The 19,373-nt window shown below is 43.2% G+C and overlaps 1 protein-coding gene across 1 annotated transcript in view; it reads right to left on the bottom strand.

Moving 5' to 3' along the window:
• The window catches only part of MKLN1 (muskelin 1), a 199,825-nt gene that overhangs the window by 29,182 nt on the left and 151,270 nt on the right, over positions 1-19,373 (bottom strand). Inside the window, exons 13-15 of the mRNA XM_038752328.1 lie at positions 5,672-5,819; positions 4,833-4,947; positions 1,889-2,028 (exon numbers count right to left, since the gene is read on the bottom strand). Of these exons, the coding sequence (XP_038608256.1) occupies positions 1,889-2,028; positions 4,833-4,947; positions 5,672-5,819 (403 nt within the window). The remainder of the gene's footprint in view (positions 1-1,888; positions 2,029-4,832; positions 4,948-5,671; positions 5,820-19,373) is intronic.

Genomic DNA, 19,373 nt, shown 5'->3' with positions numbered 1-19,373 from the left:
GCAGGGAAAGTGTCTGTTTATTGTTATACTGTATTCTCCCAAGCGCTCAATACAGTCCTCTGCACAAAGTGCTCAATAAATACGATTGAATGAATTAATGAATGCATCGAAAAGAAACTCCTTACCATAGGCTTTAAGCACTCAATCACCTTGCCCCCTCTTACCTTACCTCACTTCTCTACCACTACAACCCAGTCCGCACACTTCATTCCTCTAATGCTAACCCACTCACTGTACCCTGAGCTCATCTGACTCGCTGCTACCTCTTATCCAAGTCCTGCTCCTGACTTGAAACACGCTCCCTTATATCCGACAATTACTCTTCCCACCCTCAAAGCATTACTGAGGGCACATCTCCTCCAAGAGGTCTTACCTAAGTCCTCAATTCCTCTTCTCCTTCTGCATCTCCCTTGCACTTGGATTTGCTCACTTTTTTCACCCCTCCTTCAGCCCCACAGCACTTATGCACACATCTGTAACATTTATATTAATGCCTGTTTCCCCTTCTAGACTGCATGCTCATTGTGGGCAGGGAACGTGTTTACCAACTCTGTTATATTGTACTCTCCAAGTGCTTAGTACAGTAAGCACTCACTAAATACAATTGATTCATCAGAAGCACATATGCTCCATGGTACCAGAAATGGGAAATTATGTGGTTTGTATATGTCATTTATTAAATGCTAACAATCAATTAAAGCACAATAATTACCTGTAGGTACAAAAAAAATCCATTTTTGCTATGCACCCTTCGTGCAATTGATTTTCTTTAACAACCTTGGTCATGAAATCAAATGTTCAAAAGCCATTTGACCACTTACTTGAATACTTCACCGTAGCAAAGAAAATGTACCAGAGTTTTAAAAAAATCCAGTGGCCTACAAGCATTTTTACTTGTTTACAAAATTCTCACTGTCCCCACCAAAACCCAGCCAAACTACTCCCTGCTGTTGCCTGCCCCTCCCTATGACTAACCCAAGAAAATGAAAAATGTACGCCTGTAGTACCACACTGAAATTTCATCTCTCTCTACTACATATTCCCATGAGAGTCTTAATTAAGAAAGTGAGGAAAAGGTGGAAAAAGCTTAAATTTACCACCTGACGCACGCTAAAAGGTATGGCTGGTTGCCCTAGGCTCTACTTGCAGTTTTGGAAAACAAACTCCACTAGGGATCTCCTTTGAAAGGCAACTGGATGTTTATTCACCTAGCATCAAAAGCAGAGTTGGGTAGGGACCGTCTCTATACGTTGCCAACTTGCACTTCCCAAGCGCTTAGTACAGTGCTCTGCACACAGTAAGCGCTCAATAAATACGATTGAATGAATGAATATCGGTGGCCTATTTCAATATATGTCCTGAAAGGCCCCATGGATCCCCTAATGCAATGCATTTTGATGGGAAATTACCACAAGACTAGATTTCTGGCCATCACTAGACACCAACTCTGTGTGAAACGACTAAAGTCTAAGCACATTCTATGTTCATCCACATTTATGACCACTCATCCTCAAATTTCTTTTTGCCCAAAGAATCAATCCATCAGTGATATTTGCTGAGCACATACTGCATGCAGAGCATTGTATTAAGTGCTTGGGAGAGCACAATATTATAGAGTTGGTAGACAAACACCCATACTGAAAAGGGAATTAACAAGTAAATTCATTTGTTCCCTAGCTGGGATTTTACGCAATTACTAGTCTTCCTTTTGTAGAAAAAATGCCAAAAGACACAACAAAATAAAGACAATATTTAGGAAACTTCTGACCTATTTTACAGCACTATAAATCCTGAATAAATGCCTAATGTCTTCAAATCAATCTCACGTGTCAGCACCTTGAAGTGGTGATCTCACCAAAGAACCGTTTTCAGGTTTTTAATACTCTACCTGTGTTTCCGTATGAGGTATTTGCAGTGCCTCAACAAGTATTCCTTTGAAGGCCGACAGAGCTTCAGGGACCAGAAGTCATCTAACCTCATCTTTGGAGAGCAGGATTTGCCTGGATTTCCACCGAACAGATAGTGGACCTGTAGCACAATCAGAGAGGATTGGTTAAGAGTGCCACCAAAGTCTCAGGAAGAATAAGAGTTGAATTTCAACCCAAGTTAAACCAATGGGAGCTCTCTCCCCACTGTTTTTCTCCCCCCAAAAATAAAAATCTAGAATGCTTGGCGGCCAAACACATTTTGCTCCTCTAATGCCAACATCTACTGTACCTCGATCTCATCTAGGTTGACCCTGACCGCTCGTCCACATCCTGATTCTGGCCTGCAATGTCCTCCCTCTCCGAATCCGACAGATGATCATTCTCCCCACCTTCAAAGTCTTATTAAAAGTCCATCTCCAAAAAGAGGCCTTACCTAAGGCCTCATTTCCTCTTCTCCCACTCCCCTCCGCATCACCCTTGCTCTTGGATTTGCACCCAACTTCAGCTCCACAGTACTTATATATGTACCTGTATATATGTATATATGTTTGTACATATTTATTACTCTATTTATTTATTCATTTTACTTGTACATATCCAGTCTATTTATTTTATTTTGTTAATATGTTTGGTTTTGTTCTCTGTCTCCCCCTTCTAGACTGTGAGCCCACTGTTGGGTAGGGACCGTCTCTATATGTTGCCAACTTGTACTTCCCAAGCGCTTAGTACAGTGCTCTGCACACAGTAAGCGCTCAATAAATACGATTGATTGATTATGTACCTATCTGTCAAATATTTATTTGTATGAATGCTTGTCTTCCCCTCTAGACTGTAAGCGCATTGTGGGGATGTAAATGTCAACCAACTCTGCTCTATTGTACTCTCCCATGAGCTTAGTACAGTGAGTGCTCAATAAATATGACTGTTTGATAGGATATTCCTCTCAACAACTGTCTCGATTACTTCCACTTCTGAACTCTAAGCCTCCGTTCACCCTCAACCTGTCTCCTGCTCCAGCTATACATAGAGCCACGTGCTGTTTAGGAAGCAGCAGCAGCTGGCCGGAAGACACGCAAACCAGGAGCCAAGGAGAGGGCTTCACCTTTGCTTACCAAGCGCTTAGTACAGTGCTCTGCACACAGTAAGCGCTCAATAAATACGATTGATTGATTGATTGATTTGCTGGCTCAACTCACACTGTAAAATTAAAGCTATCTGTACAATTTTCATTTCAAACATTTACATTTTCCCCCAAATTAAGCCTTCCTCAATAACTCCAGACACATGGCCAGCTTCAGCAGTTAGCTCTGCACACAAACACCAAATATCTCCCATTTTCATTCAATCGTAATTATTGAGCGCTTACGGTGTGCAGAGCAAAGGGTCCCCAAGCCAGCAGCAATCCCCATCCCTTGCGGTCATGAGATGGCTGATAAAGAAGTCAGTAGAGACTAATGTCTTTGAAATATGGCTTTCAGGGAGCTGCTGGCCTTCAAGATCAACTGGTTTTACTAAACTCCCTAGCCCCTCTGTCCTGTTGAATGCTCCAGGCTGGCTTCTTTGCTGGAAAGGAGGTGCTGGCCAGCTCAAAAGTCTGAAAGCACTAGCCAAGCGCCTTTGGTTCTTTCTACCTTCTCCCTGGAAATCTTCTACGCCCCCGCAACTCTCTCCTCTACTGGACATTCACTCTGACGTATGGATTCTACCACCCTTCTCTCTATCCATTTCTATACATTCTCCCCCGCCCTTTCCCCCAACACCCACACAACTGGGCATTTACCATCCTTTCAGGACTAGAAAGATCAAGTGTATGAGAAAACAGAGATCCTTTCACTCAAATGCACTTGGGACCAGCTTGGCACACAGGTCGGGAAAAAAGAAAATACACTTTTAACATGAAAGATCTGCTTCAAAAGAACACCTCCTTGGAAAAAGGCAAGTAAATGAGAGCAGGGAGATACTGGGAATAGTAGAGTCCGGTACGGAAACCACTGGATGAAAAGGTCAGAAATCAGCTAGGGGAATTGCAGAGTGGAAAGAGGAAGAGAGGAGTTTTCGAATTTGGAACAAGGCTTCATAAACGGAAAGATATTTTGGGACAATTGCAAATGATCTTTCCAAGAGGACCCGGGTATCACTCCCCAGAAAATGCCATTAGCCTGCTAAGAATCATATTTTCTGATTCACAAAAGTTGTCACTGAAGGCATACAGCGAAAGCATTTTTAATTGAAAACAGAATGTACATAAATTAATTTTTGCTCTATTTCAATTTTATTTTCTGTCACAATGGTGACAACCGTTAAATAGGCAATTACCAAATCTGAAATAACTTCTCAAATGTTAAGCCTCAAGAAGAGTGGTGTAAGAAAAAACAGACAACCCAAAACAGGCATTCCAGTCATCATACTTGTTGTCATATTTCAACAAAAGCCGATAAATTATTAATCACAGCCTTAATGCTACGATGCCACTTTACAGAGCTTATCGTTGAAGCATTTCAAACAACTGTGAAAACATGAATTAATCCTCAGTGCTATTATGTGATAGCTTCTGTAAAGACATTTATCATCTTCAGTTTCTACATAGGTCGAATACTAGTCATTCTTTATATAGTGGTTTCACCAGCAAAACATACTACGAAAATCATAGAGAAGAACCTATCATTGCACTTCCCCAGGCCTTTAACCTACTTGAGGGCTCAGACCCCAAATGTACAGGAAATATTACGCTATACTACATTTAGGAAGGTCAGCAGACTGAACCAGACCACTGTATAAACCTGTTAACTTGGTCTACAGAATGCTAGGTAGGGCTCATTCAAAACTAGGATGAAAACTTTTTTACTGACTCCCAACTGGATAATACACAGAAATTGAGATTTTAGACAGGAATCCTTAGAGTACCTTGTGCAACTCATCATACACAAGCTGATGGGCAAATCTTGGGCATGGTTCTTCCTCCTGAAGGCTTTTATTTGGATTATCCTTTGTCGCCTGATCGTTTTTGTAGACACAAGACCTGCAAAACAGATTTTCATTCATTGAATCTCCTCCCCAATCAGATTCAGGGAAAACAAAGTCTAACATTGGAAAACCACTAGCACTGCCCCACGCAAGCCTAGCTATTTGTTCACATGTTTTAATACTATCAATGGGTGGAAAAACCATGAAAAAATGAAGGTTGCACCAAAGTCTGGTCTTAAGAGCTTTGCCAAACCTCCATTGCTCATTCAATCCCCTCAAACAGACACCAGCCTGTGACTTTTGCTCCAACAAACTTTTTTTCGTGAGCTGTAGGGGAGGAAAAGGAAGCCAATTTCTAAAGTTTACATTGGAGTGAAGAATCCTAATCCTTGTACAAGGGCAGGGCAGCTCAAGTTCAAATGGTTTTGTCTTTCGCCAGCAAATAACTATCCTATTCAGAAAGGAATTAATTCCTTAGGTGCTGAGCACCTCCCAAATCCACACAACAGCAAAGTTCTTTGAAGTGCCTGTTTTCAGTTCAACATTAGGTTTTAGAGGGAACATTCCAGAAACGGAATGCGGCACCGTGGGTCAGGAGAAAGATCCACACGCTCTGCAACAGGCAAGGAGGCAAACCCGGATTTTAAAACTCACCATCTCTTCCCCAGCTACAGAGTAATGTAATCTTCCTATCCCTTCACTTTTAGCAGAATAGGCTAACCGCTTCTTCTTGCAAACAGCGTGACGCAGGGATTTCCACGGGGACGGTTGTTTCTTACCAACTATTCCTCACAATGTCATAAATCCAGAAGGAGTTCCTGACGTTCTCTTCCCGCTTCTCCTTGTCCTTGCTGAGTCCGGACAGGACGTGTATCTCATTCAGTTCCGGGTCAATGGTCGCTCTCTGAGTGAAGCCTGTCATTGGGACTGTGAATTGGAAAGACAAATGGTTGGAAAAAGAAAAACATTAAAGATCCCCCAGTAGATACTGGAGGCGTTCTACAGAGTTACTCCTGCTTTCAGAAATGAATACACCTTTTTGTTTCGGCAGGGAAGGGGGCGAGGAGGCAAAAACCAAGAAACAGTGAGAGTTACACCTGCCCCTGAGCTTGCCCAGAGTGCTGCCCACCAACTTGATGCCCAAGCCCCACCTCTCCACTACGGCAGAAGGAGGGTGGGGGAGATGAGTGGCCATTATAGACCACGATAATCGGTGGTACTTATTGAGGGCTTAATGTGTGCTGAGCACTGTACCAAGCACTTGTGAGAGCACAATACAACAGAATTAAAAAACGCCTTCCCTGCCCTCAACTGACTGAAGTGAGGCACGCGTGAATGCTCCCTGAACTGCCTGGAGGGTGCTCACAGGGTAGAACCTGGGTTTTTTTTGTGTGTGTTTTCAGGGTTTGAGAAGCAGCATGGCTCAGTGGAGGGAGCCCGGGCTTTGGAGTCAGAGGTCATGGATTCAAATCCTGGCTCCGCCAACCGTCAGCTGTGTGACTTTTGGCAGTCACAACTTCTCTGTGCCTCAGCTACCTCATCTGTAAAACGGGGATTAAAACTGGGAGCCCCCCGTGGGGCAACCTGATCACCTTGTAACCTCCTCAGCACTTAGAATCAATCAATCGTATTTACTGAGCGCTTACTGTGTGCAGAGCACTGTACTAAGCGCTTGGGAAGTACAAGTTGGCAACATATAGAGACAGTCCCTACCCAATAGTGGGCTCACAGTCTAAAAGGGGGAACAGTGCTTGCACATAGTAAGCGCTTAACAAATACCATCAATATTATTATTAGTAGTACTTAAAATGTCAATTCATAATCTCAAATTCCCTTTTTCTGTCCTTTTTCTCCCGCCTTTTCACAGACTGAGAGATCCTTGAAAGCCGGGGGTGACTCGCTCATTTTTCTTCTGCCTTGCGTAATACCAAACGCAGTATTCTGCACAGTGTATACGCTCAATGAATTTAGGTGACGACGGCATGAGGCGTACCACCGAGCCTCACAGGTTTAAGGCAGGGAAGAGGCCATTTACCATTCCAGCCAGTCTGTCATATAGGTCAGATCGAGACGACTGCCGAGATCTATCGTCAGTGCAGCAGAGTTCAAAAATAATTGGGAAACTTATCTGGGGCAGGGGAAACTGCTCATTCGGTATTAGGGGATTTGAACAGAAAACCTTGAATGGGATTGCAATTAATTGCTTTTGACGGAGAGTGGCTCATTAGAGGTGGTTCTGCTGTAACTTCTTGAACTGCAGTGGCAGTTATGAGAGTCGGCTTGAAGATATTACCCTCCTCTGCCCCCCAAAGAGGAAGGGACGGCTAGGAGGCGTTCCCATCATCCTTGTTAATAGTTGGAGGGCTCAGGCAGCAGGTCAGCCCCCAACTCCCCCCACCCTCCAGTAGCCCTGAATCCGTTTCTTCTCCTCAAGGCTCAGAGGCGTGGGGGCCCGGAGAACGGGAATCCCATATGGGACCGGGACTGTGTCCACCCTGATTAATTTTCACCCACCCTTATGCGAAGAAAAACACGGTCTAGTGGATAGACCACAAGCCCGGGAGTCAGAGGGACCTGGGTTCTAATCCCGGCTCCGCCAGTTGTCTGTTGTGTGACCATGGGCAAGTCACTTCATCATCATCATCATCATCAATTGTATTTATTGAGCGCTTGCTGTGTGCAGAGCACTGTACTAAGCGCTTGGGAAGTACAAGCTGGTAACATATAGAGACAGTCCCTACCCAGCAGTGGGCTCACAGTCTAAAAGGGGGAGACAGAGAACAAAACCAAACATACTAACAAAATAAAATAAATAGAATAGATATGTACAAGTAAAATAAATAAATAAATAAATAGAGTAATAAATATGTACAAACATATATACATATATACAGGTGCTGTGGGGAAGGGAAGGAGGTAAGATGGGGGGGATGGAGAGGGGGACAAGGGGGAGAGGAAGGAAGGGGCTCAGTCTGGGAAGGCCTCCTGGAGGAGGTGAGCTCTCAGTAGGGCCTTGAAGGGAGGAAGAGAGCGAGCTTGGCGGATGGGCACAGGGAGGGCATTCCAGGCCCGGGGAATGACGTGGGCCGGGGGTCGATGGTGGGACAGGCGAGAACGAGGTACGGTGAGGAGATTAGCGGCGGAGGAGCGGAGGGGGCGGGCTGGGCTGGAGAAGGAGAGAAGGGAGGTGAGGTAGGAGGGGGCGAGGTGATGGACAGCCTTGAAGCCCAGGGTGAGGAGTTTCTGCCTGATGAGCAGATTGATTGGTAGCCACTGGAGATTTTTGAGGAGGGGAGTGATATGCCCAGAGCGTTTCTGGACAAAGATAATCCGGGCAGCAGCATGAAGTATGGATTAAAGTGGGGAGACACACGAGGACTTCACTTATCTGTACCTCAGTTACCTCATCTGTGGGACAGGGACTGCACCCAACTGATTAGCTAGTATCTACCCCAGAGCTTAGTATACCACAATTAAATACCACAATTATTACTATCACTATTAAGAACTGTGCTTGACATCATGCGCTTTTAGAAAATAGAACAACAACAATTATTATAAAGGAGACAGAGAGCAACACTTGGGGAAGGCGGGCCCCGTGCTGAAGTTATTTTAGATGACAAAGCAAATACCTATTAATACGCCTGATTCAGTGCATGAGAATGAGAAGTCAGATCTTAACCTGGAAAAGTGAAACTTGCCAGAAAGGAGACATGGGTTTTTTAACACTTTCAAATCAAACCTCCAAAAATAGTCTCCATCCCACAGAGAAATGGTAAGGAAAAAAAAATTATTATATCATTATAAAGGAAAACCAAAGTTGGGGAGTATTAAAGCCAGATTTTTGAGAGCAATGCTAATTTCCCAGTGCTACCAACTCTTGACAGGACAGAAATTTAATAGGCGAGTGATGAATGACATTTAGCTTGCCAGGTAATTGGGAAACTTCCTTTCTGTTTTGAAATTGAAGTTTAGATAAAACGAAGATACCCAAAGTCTACCTTTGCTGTTCTGAATCTGAGAATGTTGTGAAGCAAAAAGGCAGAGTTTAAAATAGTCCCTGGCCCTGCAGAGCACAAATGAAACAGCCCTGCAAAGGACAATTGTTACATACACCCAGGGAGGAACAGAGTGTGAGTTGCACATTTTATCATTTCATCCTCACTCATGGAAAAAGTCTCCGTGTCAGAAACTTGAAGTCATGGTTATCCTACCCAGTAATGCTTTCCCAATAATTTTTGTTACTGCTTAGAGCCATCAATAAATAAAAAAAAATCATAAAAATACTAAACAAATAGAGATGCGAGTAAATACTTAAAACAAGCTGGGTAATTAGAGGCTTAATTATCCAGGAGCACTGTGCTTGGACATAATCCTTAGAATCCCAGTAAAAGCATTTAGTTTTCTTATTTCCCCTAAAATAGAGCCTCACCCATTACCTTCCTTTTCAAAGGGGCAAGGGATCTAACTTTCATTCACTCCAGATCTGACAAAAAAACGTGTCCTCGGGGACCGAGCATTTTAGCTGAGATTTCAATGACATTGCCTGCAAAGCTAGTGTAAAGCCATTTAATACGGGTATCTATCTTCGTAACCTTCACTGCATGCACTTTCTAAATGACTCCCGCTCTTGTGGGTTTAAAATAGCCCTTGAGCACCATGGCTTTATTGTCAAATACCTACTGAGCAGCACCGATGCCATTAAGTCTTGTTCGTACTAGTGAAGACCTAGGAAATACGAATGACATTTTGGGGTGGTGTGGCTCAAATTTCTTTTTTCTGTCTTTTCCCCCTCCCCCACTGATGCACCCACAAAACCCATAAAACCCTGTATATGTGTATATATGTTTGTACATATTTGTTACTCTATTTATTTATTTATTTTACTTGTACATATCTATTCTATTTATTTTATTTTGTTAGTATGTTTGGTTTTGTTCTCTGTCTCCCCCTTGTAGACTGTGAGCCCACTGTTGGGTAGGGACTGTCTCTATATGTTGCCAACTTGTACTTCCCTAGCGCTTAGTACAGTGCTCTGCACCCAGTAAGCGCTCAATAAATGCGACTGATGATGATGATAAAACTTTTTCCACACCACTGGCGACCACCAGGGCCTTTCCCATGAAGCTTGCGTCCTTTTCCGAACCTGCCCTCCTCTCCTCCTGGCTCTAAGGCCACCTAACCTCCCTGGAGCCTGTAAGTTCATTATGGGCAGGGAACCTGCCTGCTAATTTCTCTTATATATTATATTATTAAATTATAGTATTATACTCTCCCAAGTGCTAAGAACAAAGCTCTGTACAGAGTAAGCACTCAATGAATACCACTGACTGGCTGACTGATTGGAGTCCAGCTACTTCCAGATTCATCTGGAGGATGGGCCTTTCCCTGACACTGTGTGGCTACTGTGGGCCCGTGCTCTGCTCCCTGTCACTTCCTGGCTATTTCTGGGACCCCAATGGGTCACTTCCCAGTCACTTTCTGGCTGACTCTCCCCTCCCACCCGCTTTGCACCGGCTCCTGAAGGGCCTCGTTCAGCATGTTCAATGGCCGGAGAGGCCGAACCTCCCTGGCATTACTATGTATGGTTCCATATCACTCGTCCTGCACATCCCTCATGGGGGGGATGGCTGGGATGAGTAGTCTGGTGGGAAAAGTGGGGGGCTGGGAGTTGAGACATGTGACTTGGAACTGCCCTGCTGTGTGACCCTAGGCAAGTCACTAAACTTCTCTGGGCCTTAGTTTCCTCACCTGCAAAGTGAGGAAAAGAAAGCCTGCCTCTTCCTACCCAACTTGCCTCTGGACTGTGACCCCACTGTTGGGTAGAGATTGTCTCTATCTGTTGCCGACTTGTACTTTCCAAGTGCTTCGTACAGTGCTCTGCACACAGTAAGCTCTCAATAAATGACTGAATGGTAAGGGTGAGATAACAGAAGGAAAAGAACTCTGAAAATAAATTACAAAGTGCTACATAAATGCAAGGTAGCAATTACTTAGGTTTCCCTGGTTGGGAACAAGGCTCTCACGTATTCAGAGGTGTTGCAGTTTGTACCCTGGTTGGTTTCTCTGACAAACTCAGGAGTTGGGTTGGCACTTTGGTCACGATGAGGTTCTGCCAGTTTCAACAAGATGCCAGGCCAAAACAAAGATGTTGATCTTGAAGCAAGTAATGACAGAATACAGCCAAATGCTTTGTTACAGGGCATTACAACAGTCGATTCTTCCTGGCATTATGTTCTCAAGGGATGACTCGCCAATATTTCCTTACTCTTTCCAAATGCTTATGGGAAAGAAGCCCCCAAACAAAGCTCTTCTAAATAGCTTGTGTCCTGCAAACAGCATGGGTCCCAAGCCACAGATGCACTTGATAATTCATTCAGATTTCCCCAGAAAGAGGAGGGCATCACAGTATTATCTCTAGTAGGCAAATGATATCCCAAGCGAGCAGAATGGAAGAGGCTGGAAAGCTACAAGTGACTCTCAGGGGTTCGGGAACAACTTTCCTTTAGCTGGCACCTAAGCCAAGGATGAATGAGCTTGTTATCTCTAGACTGTGAGCTTGTTGTGGGCAGGGAATGTGTCTGTACTGTTGAACTGTACTTTCCCAGGTGCTCAGTTTAGTGCTCTGTGCACAGTAAGCACTCAATAAATGACTGAATGAATGAGATGCCAAAAAATTATGAAGTTATATTTACTCTAGGAAGATTGGGATACTTATATCATTAGATCAAACAGGGGTGAGAGTCAGATTTGAGAAGCAGAATGCCCCCTACCATTCTAGAATTCACAAGGAACCAAATTGAACTGAATTATTGTATTGATCAATAGCTTTCACTCAATCAATCAATCGTATTTATTGAGCACTTACTGTGTGCAGAGCACTGTACGAAGCGCTTGGGAAGTACAAGTTGGCAACATATAGAGACAGTCCCTACCCAACAGTGGGCTCACAGTCTAGAAGGGGGAGACAGAGAACAAAACCAAACATATTAACAAAATAAAATAAATAGAATAGATATGTACAAGTAAAATAGAGTAATAAATATGTACAAGCATATATACAAATATATATATATATATGCATATGTATATATATATATATATATATATATATATATATATATATATATATATATATATATATATATATATATATTTCACTTACTGAGCCGTTACTGGGTGTCGAGTTGGCAGTCATTTCCCCTGCTCACAAGAGCTTACAGTCTAGAGGCTTCTACAGAATAGAACAGAACAGAATAGAGATTATCTTTGGAACTGTAAGCAGCCAAACATATCACTGGTACCCAGAGTAATACCAAGCAAGATCAACAAATACATCCCAACAATGAGAATTTTCTCCCCTAAAACTGGCTTATGACCTTGGAAGCAATGAATTTTCCTTTCCTTTCCCATTTTGGCCATCAGAACAAATATCTGCTTTGTGACAACTCTGAAATTATGCAACAGTTCAGTAACCTGATTCTTCTAATTTGCCAACAGTTGCCTAAACAGTTGACTAGAAACACCAACATTATTATTAATCATAATAAAAGAAACAATGGGGGCCTAGTTCTTTTAAAGGAGAACAAACCTGACAATTTGGACGCAGCTCCAGCACAGGGATAAAAATTTTAATTTCAAGTCAGGCTGAAATTAATATCATTAATATCAAAACTGGGAATTAGAGACGCAGTCTAGCTTTCTTACAACCGAGTTGAAAAATAAATTTTGAGAAGGATAGAGCCATCTAGAGAAGTAGTTGACAGAACACATTTAGATTTTTAAAAAGGCTGTCACATTCTATACCAAAGGCTTTAGATCTATACCATAGTCTAGACCTTCTAGACTGTGAGCCCACTGTCTCTATATGTTGCCAACTTGTACTTCCCAAGCGCTTGGTGCAGTGCTCAGCACACAGTAAGTGCTCAATAAATACGATTGATTGATTGATTGATTTTAAAAAAACTAATAATGGGATTATGGGAAATGACCTATCATGGATAGAAAATTGGTTAAAAGGTAGGAAATGAAGGATGTGGGAAAATGTCCATTTTTCAGGGTGGGATAGTGAAGACATTGAGATGACATTGTATAAACCCTCTTTCAGACCACTTCTGAAGAGGCAGAAAGAGGGGACGTGAATGCAATCCACAAAATCAGGAAGGGTTGTCCACCAGATCAACATGGAATTGCTCACGAAATTCCTCCATCTCAAGTTGCGGGCGCTCCTACTGAACTTGGAGGATGAAAGGTCAAAAACAAAAAAGCAGGGAAAGTGTTATTTCTCTGAGCTGAACAAAGCCCAGCTGTCTAGCATAGGGCACTGCAGTAATTACTCCTCCTACTACAACACAACAGGTTTAAGCGGATGAGTTCTAGTTCCAATTCTGCCAGACGTTGGCTAATGTGAGTGAATAATGCACGCGCACTCTGCAATCGGCAGCCCCTTGCTCACCTACCCACGCACCAGTAGTCCGTGACACAGGGGAATCAAAAGAGTGTGAGTGGCGCTGCCGAAAGGCTCATCTGCCCTTCCCGTCAGACGATCCCATCCGATCGTGAAATCCTTTCACGCCGCACAATTCTTTCAAGTTGTGCAGGTTCAAAGGGGGTTTGCATAATTCAGGGTGAGTGGTCCACACCGGCTTACTAGAGGGGAAGTTAGGGATGTTTTAGTTGGTCCAACCCTACTGACAGGATCGGTGCGAAGAATTTTAATTAATACAGGGTTCCTCCAAACGCCTTGCTGCACTGCCCGATTGATGGGTTTGTCTTATCAAGGGCAGTGGGTGCAGTCTTACGTCCCGGGTGTACAAAGCGTAGCCAAAACTCATAAAAAAGCATGAGTCGGAGTTTTCGCCTGAACTGTCTGATGATACTCTGGCCATCTTTTTCAGTCATGCCCAGAAGCCCAATTGGTCAGACCAAATCATTTTCAAAGACCTACAGACCATTGTGGTACTAGTCCTCCAAATTAGCTCTATATTTATAATGGCTCTGGACCAAATCAATAAAAATAATGATAAGGAACACGTTAAGCACTTACTCTGTGCCAAGAGGTGGAGTAGATACAAGATAAACAGATCTGACATAGACCCTGTCTCATGAGGGGTTCAATGCCCAAGGGAGAGGAAAAAGAAGTATTTAATCCCCATTTAATAGATGAGGAAATTGGCAAATTTGTGTAGTGTTCCATATTTTATTCCCTTTAGACTGTAAACTTCTTGTGGGCAGGGTTCACGTCTACCGACTCTTCTGTCCTCTTCCAAGCACTTAGCAGGGTTTTCTGTACACAGTAAGCACTCGATGAAAACCACTGAAACTGAGACCCAGAAAAGGGCAGTGATTTGACCAAAATCACCCAGCATGCAATGGCAGAGCTGGGATTAGAACTCAGGTCCGGGTTCTAATCAGGAGGTCATATTATCACTTGACAGATAATTACCCTGCGCCTCCTTCATACCTTTATTGAAAGCACATCTCCTGTGAGAGGCCTTCCCTAAGCCCCCTTTTCCTCTTCTCGCCCCTGCATCATCCTGACTTGCTTCTTTTATTCATCCCCCCTCCCAGACCCACAGCACTTATGTACAAGCCTGTAATTTATTTATGTATATTAATGTCCGTCTCCCCCTTTAGACTGAAAGCTCCTTATGGGCAGGGAATGTCTCTTTATTGTAATATTGTATTCTCCTAAGGGCTTAGTACAGTGCTCTGAACACAGTAAGTGCTCAAAAAATACTGCTGAATGAATGAATTAACTTGACATAAATGAAACCAAAGATGGTGTGCTTGGACATCAAACATTTATCTTGGGCTACCAACCTTTTGATGAAATCTTTAACCTTTCTGCAGGGTCCCACTGGCAGGCGTGCTCCATCCCCACGCCTCAGGCATTAACAGAAAGTTGGAACCGGCTGGGTGCATTCAGGGAGCCCCTTAGCCATGCTCCACTCTGCGGGATTCGACTATGGTCAACACTACAGATGACCATTGCGAAGTGTGAAAATGTAGAGTGCTGACCACCCAAAACGGTTCCAGCTAGACCATCACCATTCTGTGTCCTCCCAGTTTCAGCATCCCCTCTTCAAAATATCCAAGTTTTTATGTCTTTCTAAAAAGCGCTTTCTCTTCACTTATGAGCAGCATGGCCTAATGGAAAGATCATGGGCCTGAGGGTCAGAGGACTTGGGTTCTTACCCCATCCCTTTTCTGTTACGTGACCTTGGGCAAATCACTTAACTTCTCTGTGCCTCAGACTCCTCATCAGTAAAATGGGGATTCGATACACGGTCTCTCTACTAACATAGTACTGAACCTTCCCAAGAGCTTAGGACACTGCTCTGCACACAGTATGCCCCCCTGAAAATACCACTTATTGACGTATTTCCTAAAATGCTAATTCTACTTTATAAAAAGTCTGAATATCTACCTGCAGCATCAATTACTTACCAGCAATCAAAACCACTGAATGATTGATTGATAACACTGAAGGCCAACAGCAGGAAGGCTCCCATAATACCAAATTACAAAAACCTCGGTAAGTTTCTGCTCTAAGTAGCTTGGCTGGTAATAATAGTCATATAGAACAACAATTAGTATAGTTTTTTCTTTTCCAGAAGGAAAACAAGGCCGTGGGGGCAGTTTCACAGATTAATGGGGATAAAAAGAGGAGGATTTGCAATGTGCAAGATTAAAAATCTTTATGTGCTGCCAAGCAACTTGACCAAGTGCCAGGAACCTTCACCAGTCTTTGTAAACTGACCCAGAAAGAAAAATGAGACAAACAGAATCAGTAAATAAAGATCACGTGTTAGACATGAACACATTTTGAAAGGACGGTTGTCCGGGGAAACAGGAAATGAGAATTACACAACAAACAATTATTCCTGCCAAGCTTTTTTGCTAGAGCTTTTTCAGGAGATGACGATGCCGGGCCCCCTCCCTCCTCCCCCAGTCCTCCAAAAGCATATTTAAAACTTTCAATAGGGCAGCTGAAGGTGAAATCGAGAAGACATCATTTAGCATTTTACCTCACGCACTTTCTTCTTCCGAAATTCAGATAAGCAGGGCTTTGTTCAGCTAGGTTTCCCAAAGGCAAAAGGCAACATCAAAAACATCTTTGTACTTCATAGCTTAGCCCTGGCATCACTAGATAGGGATAGCACGCTAAGATTATACCAAAGGCACAACCAAAGACTACAATTTTCACAACCTGGTCCTTCATCCGCTTCCTATTTAGGGAGCTTTGAAAACGCTTTTGGATATTAAATCTGACTCAGGCAAAACATGCAAGTATCTTATGATCAGCGAGCATCGTGAACAGGACTTGTCCGCTGACTGGAAATCATCAGACCTGATTTCGAATTCTACAGCCGGCCGCAGACGTGTGCTTCTTCTTTGAGGAAGTGGTAAACTTCTGTGTCTCGGTTTTCCCATTTGTAAAACGAGGTAAATGATACTGTTCTTAACTTCCCATGGTATAAACTGGAGCCACATGAATTATTAAGAGTATCTATTTACTATCGATTTTCAAGGACCTTGGAGAAGTCACTGCTGTAGCAAAACCAAGTGCCTCGTTTCCGTAACGTTAAATAAGTGTTAATCTTGGATACAGACTTATATAAGTGCTTAGTACAGTGCTCTGCACACAGTAAGCGCTCAATAAATACGATTGAATGAATGAATTAATGAATATAGACAAATACCACAGTCCACAGAGATGAACTCCACTCTCTTTGCTTTGAGACGCTGCAGAAAAATCCCAGGCTACCTGCCAAGTCTCCTGTCACAATAGTTTCTTCAAAAGTCATCAAGTCTAAAACATTTATACCCAATGTTTGGCTGTTAGTTTCACACATTAGCCAAAAGCATGAAGTGGAAAAACAACCTTGATACAGGAAGGGACCCAAACAAATGTCCTTTTCTAAAATGACCAGGGAAAGGCAATTCACTGACACTCACTTCCAATTCCTGCCACTACCACCTAAGATTATGAAAAAAATTCATCTTTTTTATATGCAATTTGCTTTTTCTCCCTGGCATCCTATACTATTTCCATTTACTGTGTTTGTGGATGAAGCCAGAGGAAAGCGTTTCCTCGTACTGCTCTAAAGCTGCAATGTTAGGCTCGGCACAAGAACTATAAGGGATGGAAATATTCTTTTAATCCCACCTATTTTTTCATGACCTTCTAAATGTGAGTCATAGAACCCTACTGAGTTCTGACACTTAGGTCCAGAAGCACCTGGTTTTCAACTGAGGCTTCAGTACAGTGTCAAAGACTGCATCTCTCATTCACGGTTTATGCACACTGCCTTGAAATGATACAGCTACGGTGACAGGTTTTCATCCTAGTTTTAAATCAGAATGAACATTCTAGTAAACTTCAACCCCCCCTTTCAAATGAGCAATAACCACGGGCAGAAAACCAAAGGAGTTGTGCCTGGATGATAAGAAGATGAGCAAGAAGCACCTTTACGACTTGGCTTCAGGATACAAGAAAAAGATTCAGTAATATTTAGTGAGTACCTATTATGTGTACAGGAAAGATCCGTGAAGGATGATTTTTTTAAAGAGCACTTTCCCATTAGTGGACACAATCTAATACAAGAGGCTGTCAGGGAGCAGAACACAGAGGAGCAAACAACAGGATGCCGACATATATGTATATATGTTTGTACATATTTGTTACTCTATTTATTTATTTATTTTACTTGTACATATCTATTCTATTTATTTTATTTTGTTAATATGTTTGGTTTTGTTCTCTGTCTCCCCCTTTTAGACTGTGAGCCCACTGTTGGGTAGGGACTGTCTCTATATGTTGCCAACTTGTGCTTTCCAAGCGCTTAGTGCAGTGCTCTCCACACAATAAGCGCTCAATAAATACAATTGATGATGATGATGACCTACATCGGAGAACCTCTGCCTAGATAAAATGTAAGAGAGAGGCAGCATAGCCTAGTGGATAAAACACAGGCCTGGGTTCTAATCCTAGCTCTGCCACTTGCCTGCTGGGTGACTTTGGGCAAGTTACTTCTTCCTGCCTCAGTTAATTCATCTGTAAAACTGGGGGTTACTACTGTGAGCCCCACGTGGGACATGGACCGCGTCCAACTTGATTAGCTTGTCTCTTCCCCAGTGCTCAGTACAGTGCCTGGCAACAAAAACAGCTTAACAAATACCATCAAAAGCGGAAACAAAAAAACCCCACACTGCTTGAAACTGCCAAAGGAAAGAGGGCTGGGAGAAAGCTGGCGTGCTCAGAGGTAGGTTTTTCATTGGAGAGCAGATCAAATTTGTACGGTGGAAATAAGGAAAAAGAAAAGGCCAAGGAAAGCAACTATCATGGTCCCTGCAGCAAAAGGTCCCACTGCAGAGAGGATACCACAGTGGTTTGGAGTCCCTTCCAACCGCAGAAGAGAGCTCTGCCGGCTACTACTATCACCACGGATGGTTCTGGCCTAGATAGGAAGGAGGTGCTAACCTAGGATAGTCAGACAACTTGGGCAGAAACCGACTAGAATGGTCTTATGGGAGGGTGAAGAGGTGAAAATGCACATTTCAGTAATGCCATGCTGGAGGCTAAATTCCCCCTACTCTGGCGTCACAGAGTAATCCCAGGTCTTGCAGCAAACTCCAACTCCCAACTGAAACTACGGCAGGGGTAGACAGACGGTTTCCCTTGAGGACTCAGTTATATTAAAGAGTGTTGGCTGTGGTTTCAACCCAATCCTGATGACCATCTGAGCCCTCCGGATAATACTCACTGCAGTGCGAGAACTTGAGTCCAAAAAAAAGGTCTCATTCATTTTGACTCAGGACAATCCTCCACTGGCCAAAGCTCTAGCCAAATGTACTTTTAAATGGAGAGGGATTAGCTGATTCCCACCCACACTTCCTCCTGCTAGAAGATACCGGTTCTTATGACATCGGTAAGTCGGAAAACAGCTCTATCCTGTTTTAATTCCTTTTCATCAACTCAGGCTTTAATCAGAAAAAGAAGTTTCCCTACCCCACAATATGGCTCGACTGTGGTCCTTGAAACTGTGGCTGTAACATGGGGTAGATCTGCTCATAGACTGACAGATAATTAGTTAGCTTCTGCTTCCTACTCCAAGGTGAAAAATCAAGCCATAAGGAAGCAATATGGCCTAGTGGACATACCATGGTCCTGAGAGCCAGAGGACCTGGGTTCCAATCATGGCTCCACCACTTGTCAGCTGTGGGGCCAGGGGAAAGCCATTTAACTTCCCTGTGCCTCAGTTATTTCACCTGTAAAATGGGGATTAAATCCTATTCCCTCCTACTTAAGACTGTGACCCCGTGTGGAACAGGGTTTGTGTCCAACCTGATTACCTTGTATTTATCCCAGTCCCTAACACAGAGCTTGAACAACAGCAAATGCTTAACAAAAACCACTTAAAACGAATGGAGGTGAATTTACACCGTAAATCCCTTCATTCTCCCCTGCTCCCAATG

The sequence above is a fragment of the Tachyglossus aculeatus genome, chromosome 10 (genome assembly GCF_015852505.1).
Source record: "Tachyglossus aculeatus isolate mTacAcu1 chromosome 10, mTacAcu1.pri, whole genome shotgun sequence".
NCBI classification, from domain to species: domain Eukaryota; kingdom Metazoa; phylum Chordata; class Mammalia; order Monotremata; family Tachyglossidae; genus Tachyglossus; species Tachyglossus aculeatus.
The sequence above is the reverse complement of the archived record's forward strand: the minus strand, read 5'-3'. Positions and strand labels throughout refer to the sequence as shown.